Source organism: Acanthochromis polyacanthus, chromosome 14 (genome assembly GCF_021347895.1).
Source record: "Acanthochromis polyacanthus isolate Apoly-LR-REF ecotype Palm Island chromosome 14, KAUST_Apoly_ChrSc, whole genome shotgun sequence".
Taxonomy (NCBI): domain Eukaryota; kingdom Metazoa; phylum Chordata; class Actinopteri; family Pomacentridae; genus Acanthochromis; species Acanthochromis polyacanthus.
In genome coordinates this window covers 8,728,912-8,749,143 of record NC_067126.1, presented here as the reverse complement: position 1 = coordinate 8,749,143, position 20,232 = coordinate 8,728,912, and the positions used below count along the sequence as shown (strand labels likewise).

The window sequence follows — 20,232 nt, the reverse complement described above, 5'->3', positions numbered from 1 at the left end:
TCGTCTCCAATGAAGTCCACTTTGGCTCAAACAACGACGAATGGTGCGATCTGACACTGATGTACCTTGGCCTTGGAGTTCACCTTTAATTTCTTTGGAGGTTGCTCTGGGCTCTTTGGATACAATTCCAACGATCCGTCTCTTCAATTTGTCATCAATTTTCCTCTTGCGGCCACGTCCAGGGAGGTTGGCTACTGTCCCGTGGGTCTTGAACTTCTGAATAATATGAGCCACTGTTGTCACAGGAACTTCAAGCTGTTTAGAGATGGTCTTATAGCCTTTACCTTTAAGATGTTTGTCTATAATTTTTTTTCGGATGTCCTGGGACAATTCTCTCCTTCGCTTTCTGTTGTCCATGTTCAGTGTGGTACACACCTTTTCACCAAACAGCAGGGTGACTACTTGTCTCCCTTTAAATAGGCAGACTGACTGATTATGAGTTTGGAAACACCTGTGATGTCAATTAAATGACACACCTGAGTTAATCATGTCACTCTGGTCAAATAGTTTTCAATCTTTTATAGAGGTACCATCATTTTTGTCCAGGCCTGTTTCATTAGTTTGTTTTTTTAAATAATTATGTTAATCAACAATTCAAAAGTGATGGCTGTTTTTGATTATTTAATTTTCAATAAATTTTTATTTATTGTTACTTTTGTGAGTTTCAAGTGATTTCAGTGAGAATTGTGGGTTTTTCCTTCTTTAACTGAGGGGTACCGACAATTTTGTCCACGTGTGTAAACTGTGTGACAAAAACTGAACGGTTTACTCATTTTTATATCATCTGTTGTCAAAAGGTTGTGATAAACACCTAGAATTTAATAATTTAGAGATAAAACTGTATGTAAGCTTGTGTTTACATGATTTTAATTTAGTCTTTTAGTGCAAATTAAGCGAAAAAATCTTGATTTCTGTGCTTTGGGAGCTACTGCCACTTAGTTTAAAGCTCAATACTTACAAATAGCGTGTTGTAAAATTAAGAATTTGATTTTAATTAAAGGAATTACAGCAGATAATGTATTGACTTAGCTTTGGTTGTGGCCTCCAAAGCCACCCGTGAAGGAACAAGGTTGGACATCAATTATTAAAGCAACAAAAAATGATTTGAAGCTGAATATTTGGCAAAATTGTGGGCAGCAGAAAGACACTGGTAAAAATAATAGGTGAAGTCTTGTGTTTGGACATTGAACAGTTACTCAGAATATCACCAAAAATGACACAATATCCCAATGATATATCAAAAGCACAATAGACATATTTGGTTTACAAAAAACTAACATCACAACCATCATAAATGAGACACTCTGTCATATTCTTCAAACAAAAGGGAACATTTGGTACATACAACAAAAAAACACATTTTTATGTTGGTTTCAGTTGTGTAGAAACTGCAGTAATTTAGGTTTGGTTGTGTTGGTTTAGTTTGTGGTTTTATCTTGTTTTCACTGAAGGTTTACAATACCATTTCTTAGTACCAGTAAATTGACAGGAGCTGGTGAAAATAAAGCACTGACACAGATGAATTTACAAATGAAATCTTTCTGTATTTTTTATTTCCAAAAGAAACAAAGCCCATCCAATCTACCGAATTGAGATTTGCCGCCCGTCCGCCTTGTATCCACACAAGGCAACAGGCCGCTTGCTACAGATCTTCTCTGCACATCTATGGTAAACAAGTCTTCATGAAACATGCTTGATTTTGCCAGATACTTTTTGCATTCGAAACATTTTTTATTTTGGTAAAATCATACAATTTGCACAGCTGAGTATTTCCCATGCAGTGCAGTAGCCTATAAGCTAATACAGAAAGCAAAGTCTACATCTAAAGACTTCTAGGGTTCTCCAGAGATCGTGGAACAAGTCTCGGGTTCGGCAGCCTTCTGTTCATCCCAAACGGTGGCGACAAGGAAGCCGCTTTAGAAATCAGCGCTGCAGACCTGCTCCACATTCAAGGAGAACTCAAGAGGCGTCATATATGCAAATACAACAATGAGAATAAACCACATGTTTGTTTCTTTAAGGATTGCCATGTGCCAGACATTCACTGGAGAAAAATAATTATCAGGTCAAATTAGAATAAAGAATCAATAATGCACACAATTGGAGAATCTGAACACTTCTGCACTGATATGCTTAGGAAATTTATTTGCTCTTTTGACAGCTTTATTCCAAACCTTGGCATGTTTGTTCAATTCCATTTCAAATTTTGTTGACCAATTAGTATATTCTAATAGAGATGACCGGCCCTGAGGAGGCCCTGAAACAGCTGTGGATATTATTTACTGAGTCCAATGTATCTTAAACATTAAAAAGCTCACACTACCCCGAAATATATAAATTTCACGCATACAGGTGACATTCAACATTCAAGTGCCAGTGTTTTTTGTACTGTCTTTTGGTCAAGTTTCTGAAACTTTCAAAGAATCACTTTGAGGCTTACAAAAATAAATATTTGTCAAAAATGCTTAATAAATTACACAAAACTAGCAGCAAAAGTAGAATCTAGAAATCTGTGCAAATGGCTAAATTCCCCTGACTGCTAAATCCCCTGGTCCCAAATAAATCCTGGTTTGAACGTTGAGAACCCTTCCCCTTTGTAAACAAGCTGCGTTTTTTTCCCCACAATCTCCTCTCACACAATATTTGGAAGCTTAAGGACACATATCCAAGACATCTATATAAAACTCTAGATGTGCAATAAAACAACTTTTTGTAAAACTTGATGGGCACGACATACAAGGGCCTACACACCTAAATCAAGTAGCACCATTCAATCTCAAGTTCTCAACACTGTCAGTGCATCCGCTTTTAGTTCAATTTCTTTAAAAAAAAAAAAAAAGGTTTCAAGGCACAACACACCCGATGAGAAAACTGGGAGCATTTTAAGTTTTTGAGGTTGAAACGCCCCCACCTCTCCTCGTCTCAATGGCTGCTCCTCTTTGAGAGGAAAAGCCTGCTCTGGCTCCGTGAAGCCGCTGATTTTTTTTTTTTCTTTTTTTTTTTAATACAAGTCTGAGCAGATGAAACTCCCAGAGGACCTGACAGTACTTTTAATGTTCCATAGAGGAAGTGGACACTCTCCTGTCCCCCACCATCTTTGGCCACCTCCACAGTTACACTACGTAGCAATGGAAACCAAAGCCACTGACAACGGCGGTGCACTGAAAACTGCGCCCCAACGCCTACCCCCGCTTCCCCTCTAAACCCCAGTGGTCGGAGAGCTGCTTCTACCCCGCTCCGTTGCTCGCTGTTTTAATTGGAAACCTCAGTGATCATTCAAATGCCCGTCTCTTAAAGATGAACCATGCCTCCAACGCAGCTTGAAAAGAGAAAACGTTTGTAATTAAGTTAAGCCTGCGACTCAGTTCACGTGTCCTTCCTCCTTGACCAAAAAACAAAACACTTGCAAGCGTAGAATACCATCTGGGCCTCGTGGTTGCAGGTCGACTCGGTAAAAACACTAACACCACGCTGTGCCCTCCCGATGCTGTGGTCCTTTATGCATGCAGCCATTTTGAACTTCACTTTCAAGATGGCAGGCATTTTTTGTTTTGATACATATTTGTAGAGAAACAACTCAAAAACAAAACAAATCAAAAAACTGACTCAGTTTTTCAATTCTGCATACACCTGCACCAAAAATGTCTCAAGTAAAAATAAACAAAAAACACCGCCCACTTAATGTAGCTAGCACTTGGTAACATACTAGCTGCCGTAACACTGTCAAGTCAATTGTTAAGTGTGGAGTAACAAATTCCAGCATTGATTATTCTTGTTTCAACCTCAGCGATTGTTGGCACTGAGCTTAATGACTTCTGTGTTTCTTAAGATTACAATAGGAATGGCTATTTCAAAGACTACCATATCCGTAAAAAGGAGCCTGTCCAGGATAGAGTGAGCAAAAAAGAACAAGAAAAACAAATGTAACTTTGTCCTTTCAGGATTAAAATATGGTTGCTTCACAGAGTGGCCCAGTTTGTGTTAAATATAGTAATGGCTCCATTAGCTGTTTGACTATAGAAAAAGCTACATGATGTTCCTGCAATAAATTTGAAGTTCAAATGGAATCGTGACTGAGAGCCACAACACCCCAGTGTTTGCCAAGGTTTGATTAAGTCCAAGCCTATTTTTTTTTGTACATCTTTATATATTTCCACCAAACAAAATAATAGTAAAAACAAATTTAGAGCTCTTGGCCATATTCATCTGGTGAAATGAAAACACAGATTTCCTGTTTAAATTCAAAAGGCACAGTACATTAACATACAAATGATCCTCAGGTTACTCAATTGGGTTTTTTTTCCACAAAAAAAGAACAAAAATACTTTTAACAATGAAAGTCCGAGGTTGCTGTCGGACAATGCATGTCAGCATCCATGCTCACTCTGAGGTGTGCGAATCTCTGCGGTCTCCGGTGCGTCGCACGGTGCTGGTGACTCTCCTTTGCGTCGTGCTGCACTTCCGTTTTGAGAGAAGCGAATGGCAGAGAACCAGGGTTGGTAATGTACTGTGTGTCAGTGAAGCTACACAGGGAGGGTTGTTATGGTCTGGCTTAAGTTAACATGTGGTTTCCATTGGGTCGGGTTGGCATGGCAACCTATTCCTATGGCGACTAGTTGCCCCACCAATCCACACTACCAGAGTGGCTGTAGTTTCCTCCGTAGCCGTCGTTGCTGTAGAAGTTTCCTCCAAAGCCACCTGTGAAGGAACAAGGTTAGATGTTGATTAATAAAGCAACAAAAAAAAGTAGTTAAAGCTGCACTGACTGGCTTTTTTGGCAAATTGTGGGCAGCAGAAAGAAACTGGTAAAACAACTGGTAGCGAACTTGATGGAAAAAAGTCTCGTATTTGGCAAATTAACGTGTTTAGGGCTGAACAATACCATCAACAATCACAATACCTACATATAATGGCAATAGCCCTTGTTTTTTTTAAATAAAAATAAAGTGTAAAATAAACATGAATGAGATATTCTAATACTAGAGATTCCTACAAATCATTCTCCAGACAAAAGGGAACATGTCTGGTGCATACAGTTTGTTTCAGCTGTGTAGAAAATGAACAATTTGACAAAATCAGAGTAAAAAGTTCCTCCTCCATTAAAATTTTTAAGAAAAATCTCAAGACATTTCCTTACCTCCACCAAAGCCGCGGTTTCCCCCATGGCCTCCAGTGTTACGTCCTGAACGGTTGCTACTAAAGCTTCCAGAGCCTCCAGACGTCTGACGGTAGTCTCTAGCTCCGAACCCACCAGAGAACCTGAACGAGACGAGAATGTTTGCTTGTTGAATGCAGAGATCATGATTTTTCCTCAAAGTAGGGCATTAGAAATGTTCAAGATCTTTATAAAAGCACACCGTACCAATGAAACCGATTTAAAATGGAAGCTCATTAATTACTTTAAGTCTCTTCCACTTGAGTCAGTTTGCCTTGCAGAGCTACTTATTAGTACAACTTTTCCCCACAGCAATGACACTCAAATGCAACATTAATGCTCAAAAAAAATGTCTTTTCATGCTTTAAACACTCTCCCAGAATTCAACAATTAATCTCTTTAATGAGATTTTTCAGAAATGAATGTCTAACAGTAGAATAAATCCAGCTTGTGCATGTTTTCTTTGATGTGACTAGAACACTTGTGGGACCGTTACCTCTTAGAGCGTCCACGGCTGCTGCTCTTGTGCTGGTGCTCGTAGGCCAGGCTCTCAAGCCAGGAGGGGACCTCCTGCTTGGCCTCAACCAGAATGTCCAGCAAATCTTTGGTTATGTTGCTGTTTTTGTCGTTAAAGAACGACGTGGCCAGACCTGCACAAAACAGATCACACACAGTCAGTAAAACTCCTGCAACAGGCATCAGGATTTTTTTCCCTACAAAAGAAACCGTTCATACCAAGGTTGCCCACACGTCCCGTACGGCCAATACGGTGAACGTACTCCTCAATGTCACTGGGCAAATCAAAGTTAATGACGTGCTTCACATTACTGATGTCCAGCCCTCTAGCAGCCACCTAGAAGAGAGAGAGAAGGAAATTTTAAAATTCTAAGCTCTGGCAAGAGTGCCAGAATGTTAATAAAGCAGCGTTTGTGCGTTCAGCCAAAACCAGATTCATTCGTGATCCAGTTGGCTCGGTTTCCTCCAAGGGTTTTTTCAAAAACGCAAAATAAAAACCATCCTACTTCAACTCAATTTTTAATAACTGATCTTTGCCTTTCAAAGCACAAGAAATAAAAAAAAATTCCTAGTTACTGTTTATTTGTACTTCAATTGTCAATTTGGGGGGAAAAAACTTTAGTGGGTAAAATATTGTAATCCTTAAAAGTTCTGTCAGTGTTACAATTCAGTGACCATCACCTCAGGAGAAAACTTTTCAAAGATTACTTACAGCTGTAGCCACCAAGATGGGGCAGCGTCCAGATCTGAACTGATGCAGAGCTTCCTCTCTGTCTCTCTGGGATCGGTCTCCATGGATGCTGGTGCAGGCATAGCCCTCGTGGTAAAGGAAGTCTTCCAGAGCATCTGCTCCTTTCTTTGTTTCCACAAACACCAGAGTCAAGGAGTCTTTACCTGTACAGCCAGAAGTGAAGGGGACAAGACAAAGGGGGGACAGCAGGATAAAGAGCATGACAGGACAAGAAAGGAAATAAATCATTGATTAACTGGAACAAGACCACACATGATTTTAAAAAAAAAAAAGAAAAAAAGAAAAAAAAAAGGATGGAAGCAGGAACTTAAGACTTTAAACGGCTGGCAATAGCAAGATCATGACGTTAAAAAAAACATCCAAAATGACAACTTATAAATGGAGACAGGGGTTGCATAAAAAGCTTTAGATTCACTGACAACCATTAATTGACAACAATGACTTCAGTTTTTACTGCACCCAGTACTGAAGACTAGAGAATAGCTTCATTATTTTATTAAAACCATTACTGAATTGTTAAATTAGGGTACAATCCAGGTGTCTGACATTAATGGCTATCAGAATAAAAGCTTGAGATAATAAAATGACAGAGGGGTGATGGGGTAGGACAGGCCATTCCAAGTCATTCACAGCTAACCCTGCCACTGTTTTGCACTCTGGCACGAGCCAGGAACAATTATCTACATCCATCCTCTCCATTTTACTTAAGCCTGAGTACTTCAAAATAAAGCCCCGTCGGGCTGTATTGTTAGGTTGTAAGAGAACACCTAGCTCACATTTCCATGCAGCTGACCCCCCTCCAAATCAAGTGTGTGCTTTAGAAAGGCTGTTCATGACATAAATTACACATTCGTTTGCTTTTTGTTGTAGCAGCTGTACTGTTACCATGGAAACAGTGCAAACAACATGTGTCATTTCTTTGGGGGCATAATCAGGTTAGCAAACAAAAGAGTTCTACATTACACCAATAAGGAATGGAATTTGTGAGAAAGGGCTCAATAAATCACCAAAATTTACCTTCACAAGGCCCTATCCCCTGTAATTCACCATTACAGCTTTTCAAAGAGACTAAATGAGCTCTACAGAAACAGTGTGCTCACTGAACTAACAGGTCAGAGCCATTAAATCTGTCACAGCCATCTGACTCACGGAAACTGAGATCTTTCTACAACAACCAGCCAACTGACCTTAGTGCCAGAGCTGAAAACACACTGCAACACTTCGCCAATTTGAGCTCCCCTCTCACTGGGGAGACGTTCTACTGTACAGTCAATAAGGTGCAACTGCTGGTCCTACAAGCTCTTATTGGAAATGAAAGAACAAAACAAAACTGAGGCAGCATGTCAGCTGGGGAGCAGAGGGACAGAATGAACTGTGGAATGTGATGTTTCTGGCTTGTGGGTCAGAGTGAAGTTATGGTATGTTCACACTTACCCGGCTTCTCTGGGGCCTCTGTCACATTTTCCTGAACCTCACTGGGAATAACTAAGATAAAACCAGACCGGCCAGTAAACGCAAGGCTGCTCAGTGCACAACTTTAACAGCTTTAGATCATCATGAGAAGCAAACCCCCTTTAAACAAGGCAGGTGACTTCAGTGCCTGCTCACCCCTACATTAGACTTTTATTTTGATATTTTATGCCATCACAGCTATAATGAACAATTGTTAGAAGAGATGTAGCAAAGTCAATATTAGCTTGGTATGGGGCAGACCGACAAACACAGGATGATGGGTTAGAGCCCAATGTGACAGTCATGGGAGGAAAAAAACCAACCATTGTCATTGTTTCTCACCTGTGGCATTGAGCAGGTCAAGAAGGAAGGACCTCTTGTCGGTCTCCTCCACCCAGACAACCTTCTGAGTGATGTTTTCTGAAGTGGAACCAACACGTCCCACTGCCAGGAAAATGTAGTCATCCAGGAAGTCACGAGCCAGGATCTACAAACAAGCAAATCAAACAAAAGCATGCAGACGGTTACCTTACTATTTGTCTGAACCTCAAATCCTGTCAATGGATTTGAAAGGTGCATTATCTGAACAATAAGTCACCAAAAATGTCATTTTGAAGTTATTCTTGCACTAATCATGTGGGAGGTGTGTTTCAATGACAAACATGTACCAAATCCAAGCTTACAATTGTGATGTGTCATCCAAATTCTTTTACTTTATATGCCAAGAAAAGAAATAAATTTGCACACGATTCTGCAGAAAAATAATTTGCATGCACAGCCAGTAAGTAAAGAAACAGAGTGATTGAGAGCAAAACAAAACTTGACTGAGCAGCACAGCTCACTAACAGAACACAGGAGCAAGTTGGGGAAAGATACATTAAGCCTGGTGAAACATCTTTCTAAAGCTGATGTGCAGTGAAAAAAAACACAGCTTATAGATGTTAAAATATGTAAATAGTAAAAGATTTATAGAATATAGAGTTATCATTCACTGATTTCATGATTTTTCCATTTTTGCAAAAATAAACAAAACCAACTTTCCTTTCTTTAGTTACCACTTCTGACCAAATAATTTTTGTTTTACTGCTCAAAAGCTATCGGAAGACTGTACACCTGTTGGCAGCTCAACATACCTGGATCTCTTTGGGGAAGGTTGCGCTGAACATCATGGTCTGGCGAATGCCTTTAGGTGGCATTGTATCCTGCTCCACAATGCGCCTGATCTGTGGCTCAAAACCCATGTCCAACATGCGGTCAGCCTCATCCAGGACCAAGTAGCTGCAGAAACAGTTCATGAAACATTACTAATAAGCCCTCGAGTTGGATGCTTCAATTAAAGCAGCTCATTGCCTCGATGTCACTACAGCGCCCTGTGTTATACTGACTTGCAGTAGTCCAGACCGATCTTGCCCCTCTCCATCATGTCGACCAGACGTCCAGGTGTGGCCACCAATAGGTGACAGCCTCTCTCCAAGTCCCTGATCTGCTGACCAATATCAGCGCCGCCGTAGACCACGCAGGGACGCACGCGAGAGCGATAGGCGAACTAAGAAGTTGGTATCAAAAGGAGATAATTGAGTTTCAAAATTCAGCACTTGGACAAATAATTAGTGTTCGGAACAGTTTGTTTTGAGGTTGCAGCTCACCTTCCTCGCCTCATCGTAGATCTGTAAAGCCAGCTCTCTGGTTGGAGCCAGGACAAGGGAGATCGGATACTGCTTACGGCGGCCGTACCTTCCATTCTCCTGAGGATCAAAGAAATTCTTATTAGAAGAAGTCTAACGGTAATGTGGGCTATGTTCGGCCATTTGCATTTTCTTTCCTCAGTACCTGTCCACTGTTCTTGGCTGCCTGCAGAGCATCTCCTGGTCCGTCAGTGTAGATCTGACTCAGCACTGGCAGCAGGAAGGCAGCAGTCTTGCCAGAGCCTGAAACACAGCAGGGATCAGGAAACGGTTATCACCAAAATAAAGTCATGATAATAAAAAAAATAAGAGTATCACAAAAACCCTCATCTGAAGAATATATAGCAATACTAACCAGTCTGGGCGCAGGCCATCAGGTCTCTTTTGGACTTGATGATGGGGATAGCGTGTTTCTGGACCGGGGTGGGACGAGTGTAGCGACTCAGGGTGATGTTTCCCATGATAATCTCCCCCATATCCACATCATGGAACTGCAGAAGAATCAAAAAGATTGTCAGTAAAAGCCACAAAACATTATTTTAAACCAAACAGGAAAAAAAGATGGCAGGATAAACTTACACTTTCAATATGTGGCGGGCAGTTGCTCCCAGTTGCCTCCACGGGAATATCATCATATTTCTCAAAGTTTATGCCAGTGTTGCTTCCAGAGAAAAGCTCACTAGAAAGGCGAAGGCAAAAGTTTAAGTTAAATGCAGATAAAACGGGTGTTACTTTTGTTATTTGGGAGCAGAATTTCACTTACTGTTCCAGGCGCTCGTTTGGAGCTGTGGGCTTGGACCAGTCATCCTCTCTGGAGTCCTCCACCCAGCGGCTGTTGCCTCCACCAGCAAAGCCCCCACGCTCATATCTGCACACAGAAGTACAGACTGTTCACATATGGAGCTACAGGAACACCGTTTATATTTTACATCTGATTTATTATAAGTTATCTGTACAGCTCAGAGTTTTCCTCTGAAAGGAAAATAACTTGAGCAGACTGGCAGTTTTCATTATGTCCTCTCTAATCGCTGTGGCAAGAATAGCTAACCTTCAAGTGTGCAACTTAATACCTATAGCGTACTTGAGTTTTACAGCCTTTTCTTACTTTTAGATTTAACACTGGTCTTGAGTGATTGTTGGGTGGTCTTATCCTGCTTAAAATCTACTGCTAAACTTTCTCAATTGTAGTGTTCCCATAACTCCTTTTAATGTACATTTTTTAGCATAAAGCATTTACACTGGCTGGAGGTGGTTTTTGGCTTTGTTTAAGAATTTATCCAATTTCTCAAAATTTTTCAGTATTTCTCTTGCAGAGGCTTCTTTTTTCATGGTTCTTTGGCAGTTTGCAAACAAATGTTTTCATTTCTGGTTTCTTTTACCGTCTATTGCTGTACACAACGTAGCCCATCCCACTAGCTTCTGAAAACACTATGAAGCACTTAACAGAGACGAGCCAAATGTACACTTTCTTTTTCTGTTTTTTGGTGGCTTTTCAAATGGTAGCTTCAAATTTGCTGCAGTTACAGAAACATGCCCACTGTTCTGACAACAGACTAAACGAGATGAGCACTTCAGGGCTTGTGCAAACCTCTGATCATTGGTTAAGTTTAATATTTTTACCAATAAAGTTACTTCAAATAAAAAAGCGACAGAAAAGTTCATTATTATAAGAGAAGACCCTTAGAGGGATTCCTGACGCAGAATTGTCCTTTCGGTGGGTAACTACCAATGATAAGTACAATGGGTCTAAGTACATTAAAGACAGCGAGTCTGCTAGCTTATTTGACAGAAGTATGCATTTTCTTATTTTGGATTTCATTTGATAAGCAAAATGTTTAAGCCAGCATAAAAGAACCCCCACTTAACAATAACAATTTGTACCAAGTATGTGTTACTAAATGAAACAGTTTTACACACCTTCCCCTTGAGCCCGCCCCACGGTCATTGAAGAAGGCAGACTTGGACCTGTCGTTACGTCCTCCGAAGCTGTTATAGGCAGCATCTCTGGGAGGTCCTCCCCAGCCACCATCTTTGTTTTCGTAAGTGCCAAACCCTGTAACGAGGAGATAAAAGCCCGTCAGCGACATACTTTTGGCAAGTCAGCCGTCACACATCAATAATGATGCGCATCTCTTACCAAAAGCAGAAAATACCCGCGTTTCCCCTAAAGCAGAGCATCGTTGATGTTAGAGCTTAAAAATCAAGTAAGTCTAAGTAATTTTATATGTACTGCAAACGCATATGCAGATATATAAGACCTTGACACTGTGGCATTAGAATAAAAAAGGGTGGGGGAGTTTACAGCTAAAGCTACACTCGATAAAGCTACACTGACAATTTAAAGAACCACAGGATTTCCCCACCTGCGTTTTGTAATGGTTGATTAAACGAGCCTCCACCCCTGTTACCGCGGTAGGCGCCACGCCCACCTCTATCATTGCGAGGGGGTCCGCGCCCTCCGAAGCCGCCGTTTGTGCGGTTGTCGTGGTAACCATTCACAAACCCATTGCTGCGTCCGCCATCCCATCCAGGTGAATCTTCACATGGTAAAGAAAAAAAAGGAAATAAGGAATAAGAGATTTTTGAGGAAAAGCCAAGTTGCACATATTTGTGTCAGTAAGCAATTACACATTTGGCTGTTCTTAGTCCTCACTATCCATGAGCCTCTCGTCAACTACTGACCTATATTTAGCCTGATATGTGGGTTACAAGCAACTCCTGTGTTCTAAAACCTGCGATGACAGCTAACAAAACACTGCAACAACACTTATGTTACAGGTTGTCCAGAAATGCAAAAAGCTGCTATGAAAGAATGAAAGGCTTCATGTAAAATCTGACACTGTCTTTGTTATTTGTGTAGGATGACTTTTCTGTACCGAGTGACCTAATAAAGCCCGTCTCTGCCTGTGTGGGACATTTACCACAGCGATCTGCCCAGCTTTGGACACTGGCTGTGTCATCGTTCCCATCGGAGGCCACACTGTTATCAGTGCAGGCTGAGGATGAGGCTGGTGGGGGGGACAATGGACAGTTAGCGCTGCTACGTAACGCTTGCCAAGTAGCTGAGGCTTATGCCACAACAGCATCAAGGAAGGGGCAGACCAGCCACACAGATCTAGTCTCCCATTAGTCAAGCTCCCCAGGAGAACTGGTTAAGCCAAAGGGGCTATAGATAGATCTGTGGTGAGGTCTTAAATTGCACCTGTGGGCCAACAGGTAAATGTTTCCATCACAGTGCCCCCTCCAATAAAGCACAAGGAAAAGCTTTGCAAAGATTCACACAAGCACACACTAAACCATCTACTGTAGATCACTCCGTGGCTTACACAAGTACAGGATGTCAGTTGTTTTGGTCCATGATACTGATCTGAGTCATTAAATTTAGAGTATCAAGCTGAACAAACATTTCCAGCTTTTTTTTCTAACACTGACATTTCAAGTGCTCTGCTCATAGATATTAGTCAGCGCAGATAAAATTGATTTGTCTCAGTGTTATAGCTAACATTAGAATCAATACTGCAAACTACAAATACAGAAGTTAAAAGAACGATGAGAAAATGTATCTCGATGGGTTGATGTTCACCAAGTGACAGGCCTTAGGTTTAGTAATTCTATATTTTGTCTCAAATGAACTGAATTCAGAACAAGAACCCTATTTTAAGTCTTATTTTGATGTCCTTTAAATCAATGAATCAAGATAAATAAACCGGATCTCAATATTGATTAAACGTGGTTAATTTTAACAAGAAATACTGATACTACATCAGGATTTGTGGTAGAATTTAGTCACCCAGACCGGTATCAGACAAAAGTGAAGCATGTGGACTCTGCTAACATGGCAAAGCACACCATGCAGCGATGTTGTAGTCTGAACTTCCAAGACAGCAATGCGAGCTAGACCTTGAGCAGAAAATTTATTAAATTCTAAAGTGAATACACCGACTTAATAGCAAATAATTTAAAAAATTTGACAAATGTGTAACTAAGGAATATGAAAACCTCTGCAACATTTCTCACTGAATGCTTAACTGAGATCACAGTTAAGCCAGCACTGGTAGTGCATACTCATAAGTATGCACTACAAGTGGTTTAGAGATTCCAACACTGCTTGTAAAAGGAGAACACTTCGTCCAGCACAATCTCACATTTCATGAGACTCTTTATTCGTCCTTTTGCCCCATTTTGATCGTGCTGTTTGGTGCGCCACGGTCCAGACAGCAAACTACCTGCGTGTTCTACTTGTGTAGCAACCCAAGCCTGCTCAACTTCAAGAACTACATGCTGCAAGATTCCTTTGACTTTTTTATAACCAGGAGCTATACTTGGGAACATGAATTAGATATGACAGCACGCCATCCTTAAGGAAAATAGCTCTGGTATATTATCATCTACACACATGAAACACAGAGTGCAAGCCAGCTACGGATGTCCAAAAAAAAAAAAAAAAAAAAAAAAAAATCAACCACGCTATTTGTAACCAATTCAATTGCAAACACCGAAGAAAAGGCCATCTGACAGTCACTATTTTGAAATAACCTTGCAAAAGCAAACATCCCTTTCAGACAGATGCCACCTTGCAGGAGTATTCAATCATGTGCAATGAAGGGGTGACTGTATGCAAGTTTCAGTTCCAGAGTGCAATTTAAATGGTTATTCTAATGTCACACTGGAGAGACCTGATCAAAGGAATCACCTGGTGTTGGAACAAAAGACTGCATGCACTCAGGTTCTCTGCACAGCATTCAATAATCCCACTCAGTACTTTTCACCAGTACGCTGTAGGCAGAGACAAAGAGCTACAAGGTCCACAGACAACTCAAAAAGAACCGAGAGGCTTGTGATTAATAATGAACGAATTCGAGTGATGTCAATGCGGCAATGTGAATTTCAAAATAAAGTTCCTGTTTTGACATCCTGACTGAGGCTAACAGGGTTTTAAGGTGTATGAACAGTGCAAAATAAATTTGTCTGAACTCTCTCACAGCTGATACCGTCTCATCATTAGTAATACAGCCACACAAGTGATGCAGTGCAGTCTTTAAGGCACCATCACCATGCATCAAAAGCAACTTCATTTGCAAAGCTTTGACAAACGCAGTGTTAGGCCCAGATTTCTGCTGCTTTTTTTTGTTCGTGACCATGACAAAGCAGGAGGCACATCGATTATGCCCCAGTGTTCAGCTATATATACACTATGAAACTCTGCCAACAAGTAGATGGCGTGGCATGCAGGTAGAGGTCAAGGTATACCACATCTGTTTCGCCAACCCCCACTGTAGGCATGGTAAAAGGCAAGCTCTTGAGAGGCCAGTCTTGGGTAACCTGAGCAAAGGTAGGGAAGCAGGCTATAAAAAGACTCACCCATAAGTACTGGCTCATGCAGTATGAGTGTTGGGCTTGACTTTACGCTAATAGTTACCAATCTTACAGTCATCCCATCCCGAAGTAAAGTTATTTCTGTGCCTTTGTTGACACTCTGCCTGCCATGGTTGTGGGCACTGCTTAGGAGAAACTAGGGGAACATTTCAGGTGAAATATGGGCATGAACATATAGTGAAAAAAAAATTATTTTATTAATCTATCATGTGCTATAAAAAAATTAAAAAACTATAGTAAAGCATTAAACCCACAAGCTTATGCCTACATAATTGCCCTTTCCCTATAACGCACCTAATTTTGACTGCAAACATTCCAGCAGAGAGAAGCACATCAATTAATCATGAGGTCATCATTAACTTTTACTGGTTAAGTGTACAGATCTGACCTAACCCTCTCCCCCTTCACACTGGCTTTGCTGGTGTGTAAAATGGCTATTTCATGCATCTGAAAATGCAAGTTGCCCTCAGCGAAAGCAGACAGAAGGGACTTACAGAAATTTACTGGTGCCACTGAATAACCGCACTGTCTACCAGCGGAATAAGCATTTCCTGCTGTGGAATAAGAAAACAGTAAAACGAGAAAAACGTCAAGTGTGCAATGACACAGTACCATAAACCCAAGTTTTTTTTTACTTTAATGTAAAAAAAATATCTGGCACAACATGTGTCTTTACTTAAAGCCTTTAAGAGGCTAAAACAAAAAATATATATATATATAGCCACCTCACAACCATCTCATCCTGGCTACAAAAACAAAACATCAATTTAAGTGGATAAATTTCAAAACTTATACAACCACAAGCCCACCCACCCTCCATATTTCCCTTTATCAGAGCAGTCAACAGCTAGCACTCCTCCTGTTCACATGTGAGTTGTTGCACCAGCCAAAAATTAGGGAAAATATTACCGATGAAAATAGTTTCTTAGACAGATTTTAAATTTGCCCCATTCTCCTACTTATGAGCAGTCTGGGGTGAAAACTCAAGGCTACAGCCATCATACAATACCACTTGCCCCCCTTTATTCGTGCCAAAATAAGCTATTACGCACAGACACAGAAAACCCATTTGACATGGCTTTCTCTCCTTGTTCTGTGCACTGGGAAATGTCCTGTATGTTCTGAAATGCAGCAAAAACACTGCAAAACTGCCATTTTTGAATTGACTGGTAAAGACCAATATGTGACGAAGCATATCTGGTTACAGCCTCACTAATTTTTTTTCTCAATTGTGCTTGCTTTTACCATGCTCTGACGGGCTTTTAACATCTAGAACAGAAGTCAAACCTGTGTTGAAGGTCTGACAGTGCATCGGTGAATGAGAGATGAACTTACCGTTTTTAGAAGCATCTTTGTTCCTCAAGTGAGGTGGAATGTAACGCCCTGTGTGGAGAAAAAGTACACAGTCAAACACAAGATGGACTCTATTTACAAACAAAAGAGACTATAGATACAAAAATCTTTACTCAAAGGAAAAACTGTGTCATGATAGTACATTATTACACAGTCCTCCTGACTACCAATAAAGCTGTCTGGTCTAAGCCAGTGTATGTCTCACGAACAAACAAAAAGAATTTAGCCCTTTATTTTGTTTGATGAGTAACCTGAGTGTAACCAGCACAAAATTACCATTACAAAGGGCTTACACAGAGAAAAGTAATCATACACTTAACACTGGCATGTAAATCTGCCTCATTACTTACTGCCAGTTCCTCCGCCTTGTCCGTCAGCAGAGTTCAAGTCTAGGGCAGCAAGCTGCAAAAGAAATGTTTTGTCATGTAAATTGGTTCAGAATCAAACAAACATTAACCAACACTCTAGCAAATGAACAAAAACACATTATATAAACACAATGACATCTAACAACATGTTAGGCTGTCAATTACCTTTTACTTCACTAGCCCTAGATGTTTTAGCACTTGTACCAAAACATAAAGCAACGTGTCTCATAATTTTACATGTTCAAACGAGTATCCGGCCTTTAAACTGACTGCCATTTTCTTCTTGATGCTGCACTACCCAAATTATATCTGCAGCTGCTTTTGTTTGGCTTCAACAGTCAACGTGAAACATTCATTGAGACGAAAAACATGTTAGTGGCTAATCAGGCATGACAGTGCAACTATATGCAATACACTAGACTTGTTTTAAGTTCCTGCTTTATGAAAGGGTTCCATAGAGAGCATATAGAAAAAATCTCTTGTGCATTTAATATAAGGTTCTAATCTTTAAAACAAAGCCCATGAATTAAATCAGGCCATTTTGATGCATTAACAGTTCAGTCACAGATCAGGGCAGTGTTGAAGAATTAATTTCAAACCGACATTTGACACAATGCAATCAGCAAACTGCGATTTAGAAAACACCCTATGCAGCGCACCTGACTCAGGGTTTAGCTTTAATTGTTATTACTTAAGCAATACTTAGGTGATGCACATGAGTCATTAATGACAAACAACGTTCAACGTCAGAGACTGTATACATGAAGGAACATTTTTTTCTTCAACTGTTTTATGTCTAGTATTATAACTTTATTTAAGTAACCAGTCACAGTTTCTTTGACAATTACCCCTTCCTAATGTAATTTAAATGATGTACTAAAGACAGGTTAGAAGCAATTTAAATCGCCATGTTCTCATGCTCCATCCTAGAACACAAAGCAGTAAAAAAAAAAAAAAAAAAAATCGATTAAAATTATTTAAACCCTTTACATATCGTCAGAAAAAAAAATCAGAATTTCGTATTTTTCTTTATTTGTACTTCCCCTACTACCTGGTACAAAGTATTATAGAATTATGTGACAGCAAATTTACATACGTTTGACTCCTTCATAGTCGAATATTTCTACACGATTTTGCACTGTGAACAAATCATAAAGCAAAACCAGTCAACTCTACTCGTTTACGTCGCTTCTTTTAAAAGACTGACTATTTAACCAGAACAAACAGTGGAAAAAAAAACTCAAAAAAGGAGTAAAATATAATAAGGTAAAACTTGGAGCACATTAACTTCGTCAAATTTACTCTACGTGGCCGGTGTTTTCAAGTTGAAAGCGTTACATTTCGGAAACAATAATGGTCGCTAAAAATCGTTGCCAACATTTTTTCCTGCGCCACGTTTCAGGTTGAGAAGGCCTCACGTTAGCCGGCTAACCGGCTAGGATACCGGCCGGAACGAAAAGGCTAGCTAACCCGGTAATTTTCCATTAACCGTCATATTCTCTCAACAGGGGCAAACTGGATATCCTATTTAGTTATGTTTAACGTTATAGTAAAATTCCAGACACAGAAGTAACAGCTTAAGTCGATGGCTCGACGCGGCGACGCGCTCCGCCATCACAATCTTCTCCACAGCGACCTCCATTTTAGCAGCCGCAGCGTTAGCCTAGCTCCGGGCTAAGCTAACGAAGCTCTGTCTTTCTCTGTCGAAACTACATGTGCGTAACGGAAAACAACCAACCACATTTCCAAGAGGCAAAAATGAGAAATAAATATAAAGTACTCACCTGCTGATCTAGACCGTGTGGATTATCAACGACCACATGACTCATAACTAAAGAGAGTAGTGGGGGATTATTTCTCAAGAGAAAGGATTTTCTTTGTTAGCACGACCGGTTGTCCTGAAAACTTAGCTTTTCTTGTTTTTTTTCTTGTACAAAATACGACTTCGAGCTAGCGGTTAAAGTGAAACGAAATGTTAGGCTTTAAATAAATTAAAAAAAAGAAGACGTTGTTTGTTATAAATACAAATTCCGACCAAGTTTCCGAATGAAATGATCGTTGCGGAGCTGTTGAACAGAAACCCCCTCCCGGCAGGCTCGACCGTGCTGGAATGAGACACTGACGGCTCAGGTAGCGCGAGATATTCGCTCTGCAACCTCACACCGCGGTTCCGCTCAGCAAGGTATCGCGAGATTTCAACGAGCAAGAAAAAGTAGCTATTTGTACGCATTAAGCCAGCCATATTGACTGTAGTTGTTTCCTGCAGAGACTGACATTAACATATTTCCTTGCAATATATCTTTTAAAAAACTAGAATTTAAAGCTAAATTTTTTAAAATTGAAAATATTTCTAAGTAGAATAGGGGACATGGTACACATGGGCTGAGTTGTACATCTTTGGCCTATTTCTTGAAGTGTCTGTACACAAGTTTGTTTTTATAAATGGTATCTGTGAACATTTCACGACACACATGCAGGAAAGAAACACATGTAAAACACTGTGGCGGATGCAGGTGATGACACGTACATTATCCTGGGCATATTGTGAGACAGTGGGCCCATATAGAAGAAAGACAGATGTGCTTTGTGTATCTGTGCAGTTATTTGTGTAGTTTTGTAGCTCTTTTAAGGCATTGTGCATATCGTAGTCATCTGTTTCTGCCTCTTCACAGCTAATATTGTGTCCACTGTGTTCATTTTGCGTCCCTTTTCAATCGTATTCTATTTCAGAGTGTTTTTCTTTCTTTTTGAGGCAATTTTGTTTTTATTTGTATCTTTATGCTCAACTTTTAAACTATTTTTCACTCTTACTGCTACATTTTGATCTGTACGCAGCCATTTTGTGTCCCTATGTACGTTCTGGTACTCCTTTTAGTCATTTGCATCTCATCTTCTTTTTTGTCTCTTTGCAGCCATTTTGTGTCTGTTGTGTCATTTTGCATCTCATACCAGTATTTCTCTGTCTTTGTGGCTGTTATATTTGAGGTCTCTTTGTGTTTTGCTCCTTACACTCCTCTATTTAGCCATTCTGCATCTTTTGCAACCATTGTGCAACTCATACTGTTCGTTTTCAATCTGTATGTGGCCATTTTGTGCCTCTTTGCATTATTTTTCCTTCTCTCCGAAGTCATCTTATTATTCATGGTGGTTTTCTGTCTCTTTGCAGCCAATTTGTGTCTATTTGTGTTCTTTATACTAGCCATTTTGTGTCTGTGGCGTTCATTTTGCCTCTCTCTATCATAGTTTTTGCATCTCTTAGTAGTACTTTTCTGTCTCTTTGCAGCCATTTTGTGCCTGTTGTGTTTTTTATGCTTGTCTTTTCAGCCATTTTACATCTTTTGCCATCATGCTCATACTGGTACATTTCATTGGTTTGTGCCCATTTTGTGTCTATTGTGTTATTTATGCTTCTCCTTGTAGTTGTTTTACATCTCATAGTGGTACTTTTCTGTCTTGTCAGGCCAGTTTGCATCTCATAGTGGAACTTTTCAGTGTCTTTGTGACCATTTTGTGACCTTTTGCTTCTATTTTTAACCATTTTACGGTCATTCTGTAACTCATACTGGTACATTTCTG

The 20,232-nt window shown here is 40.1% G+C and overlaps 1 protein-coding gene across 9 annotated transcripts; it reads right to left on the bottom strand.

Annotated features, from left to right (window-relative positions):
* Positions 1-1,523: 1,523 nt before the first annotated feature.
* Positions 1,524-18,790, bottom strand: ddx3xa (DEAD-box helicase 3 X-linked a). Of its 9 annotated transcripts, XM_051958837.1 has the most exons (21): positions 18,441-18,790; positions 16,639-16,690; positions 16,271-16,318; positions 15,430-15,489; positions 11,923-12,096; positions 11,697-11,723; positions 11,477-11,612; positions 10,323-10,427; positions 10,139-10,238; positions 9,915-10,050; positions 9,705-9,802; positions 9,521-9,619; positions 9,260-9,420; positions 9,008-9,152; positions 8,217-8,361; positions 7,857-7,907; positions 6,384-6,565; positions 5,891-6,008; positions 5,652-5,805; positions 5,138-5,259; positions 1,524-4,698 (listed from the first exon to the last, which is right to left on the bottom strand). In XM_051958837.1, the coding sequence occupies exons 1-21, from the start codon at positions 18,483-18,485 to the stop codon at positions 4,613-4,615; spliced, it is 2,244 nt and encodes a 747-aa protein (XP_051814797.1). In that variant the 5' UTR covers positions 18,486-18,790; the 3' UTR covers positions 1,524-4,612. The 9 variants fall into 9 exon arrangements, with proteins under 9 accessions (XP_051814797.1, XP_051814798.1, XP_022048885.1 ...); XM_051958838.1 differs by lacking the exon at positions 7,857-7,907; XM_022193193.2 differs by lacking the exon at positions 11,697-11,723.
* Positions 18,791-20,232: the final 1,442 nt, after the last annotated feature.

Coding starts and splice junctions, on each gene's coding strand:
- ddx3xa (XM_051958837.1), bottom strand. CDS start 18,485: ATGAGTCATGTGGTCGTTGATAATCCACACGGTCTAGATCAGCAG. Junction 15,490..16,270: donor CAAAGATGCTTCTAAAAACG/GTAAGTTCATCT, acceptor CTTATTCCACAG/CAGGAAATGCTTATTCCGCT. Junction 9,803..9,914: donor GATGGCCTGCGCCCAGACTG/GTTAGTATTGCT, acceptor GCTGTGTTTCAG/GCTCTGGCAAGACTGCTGCC.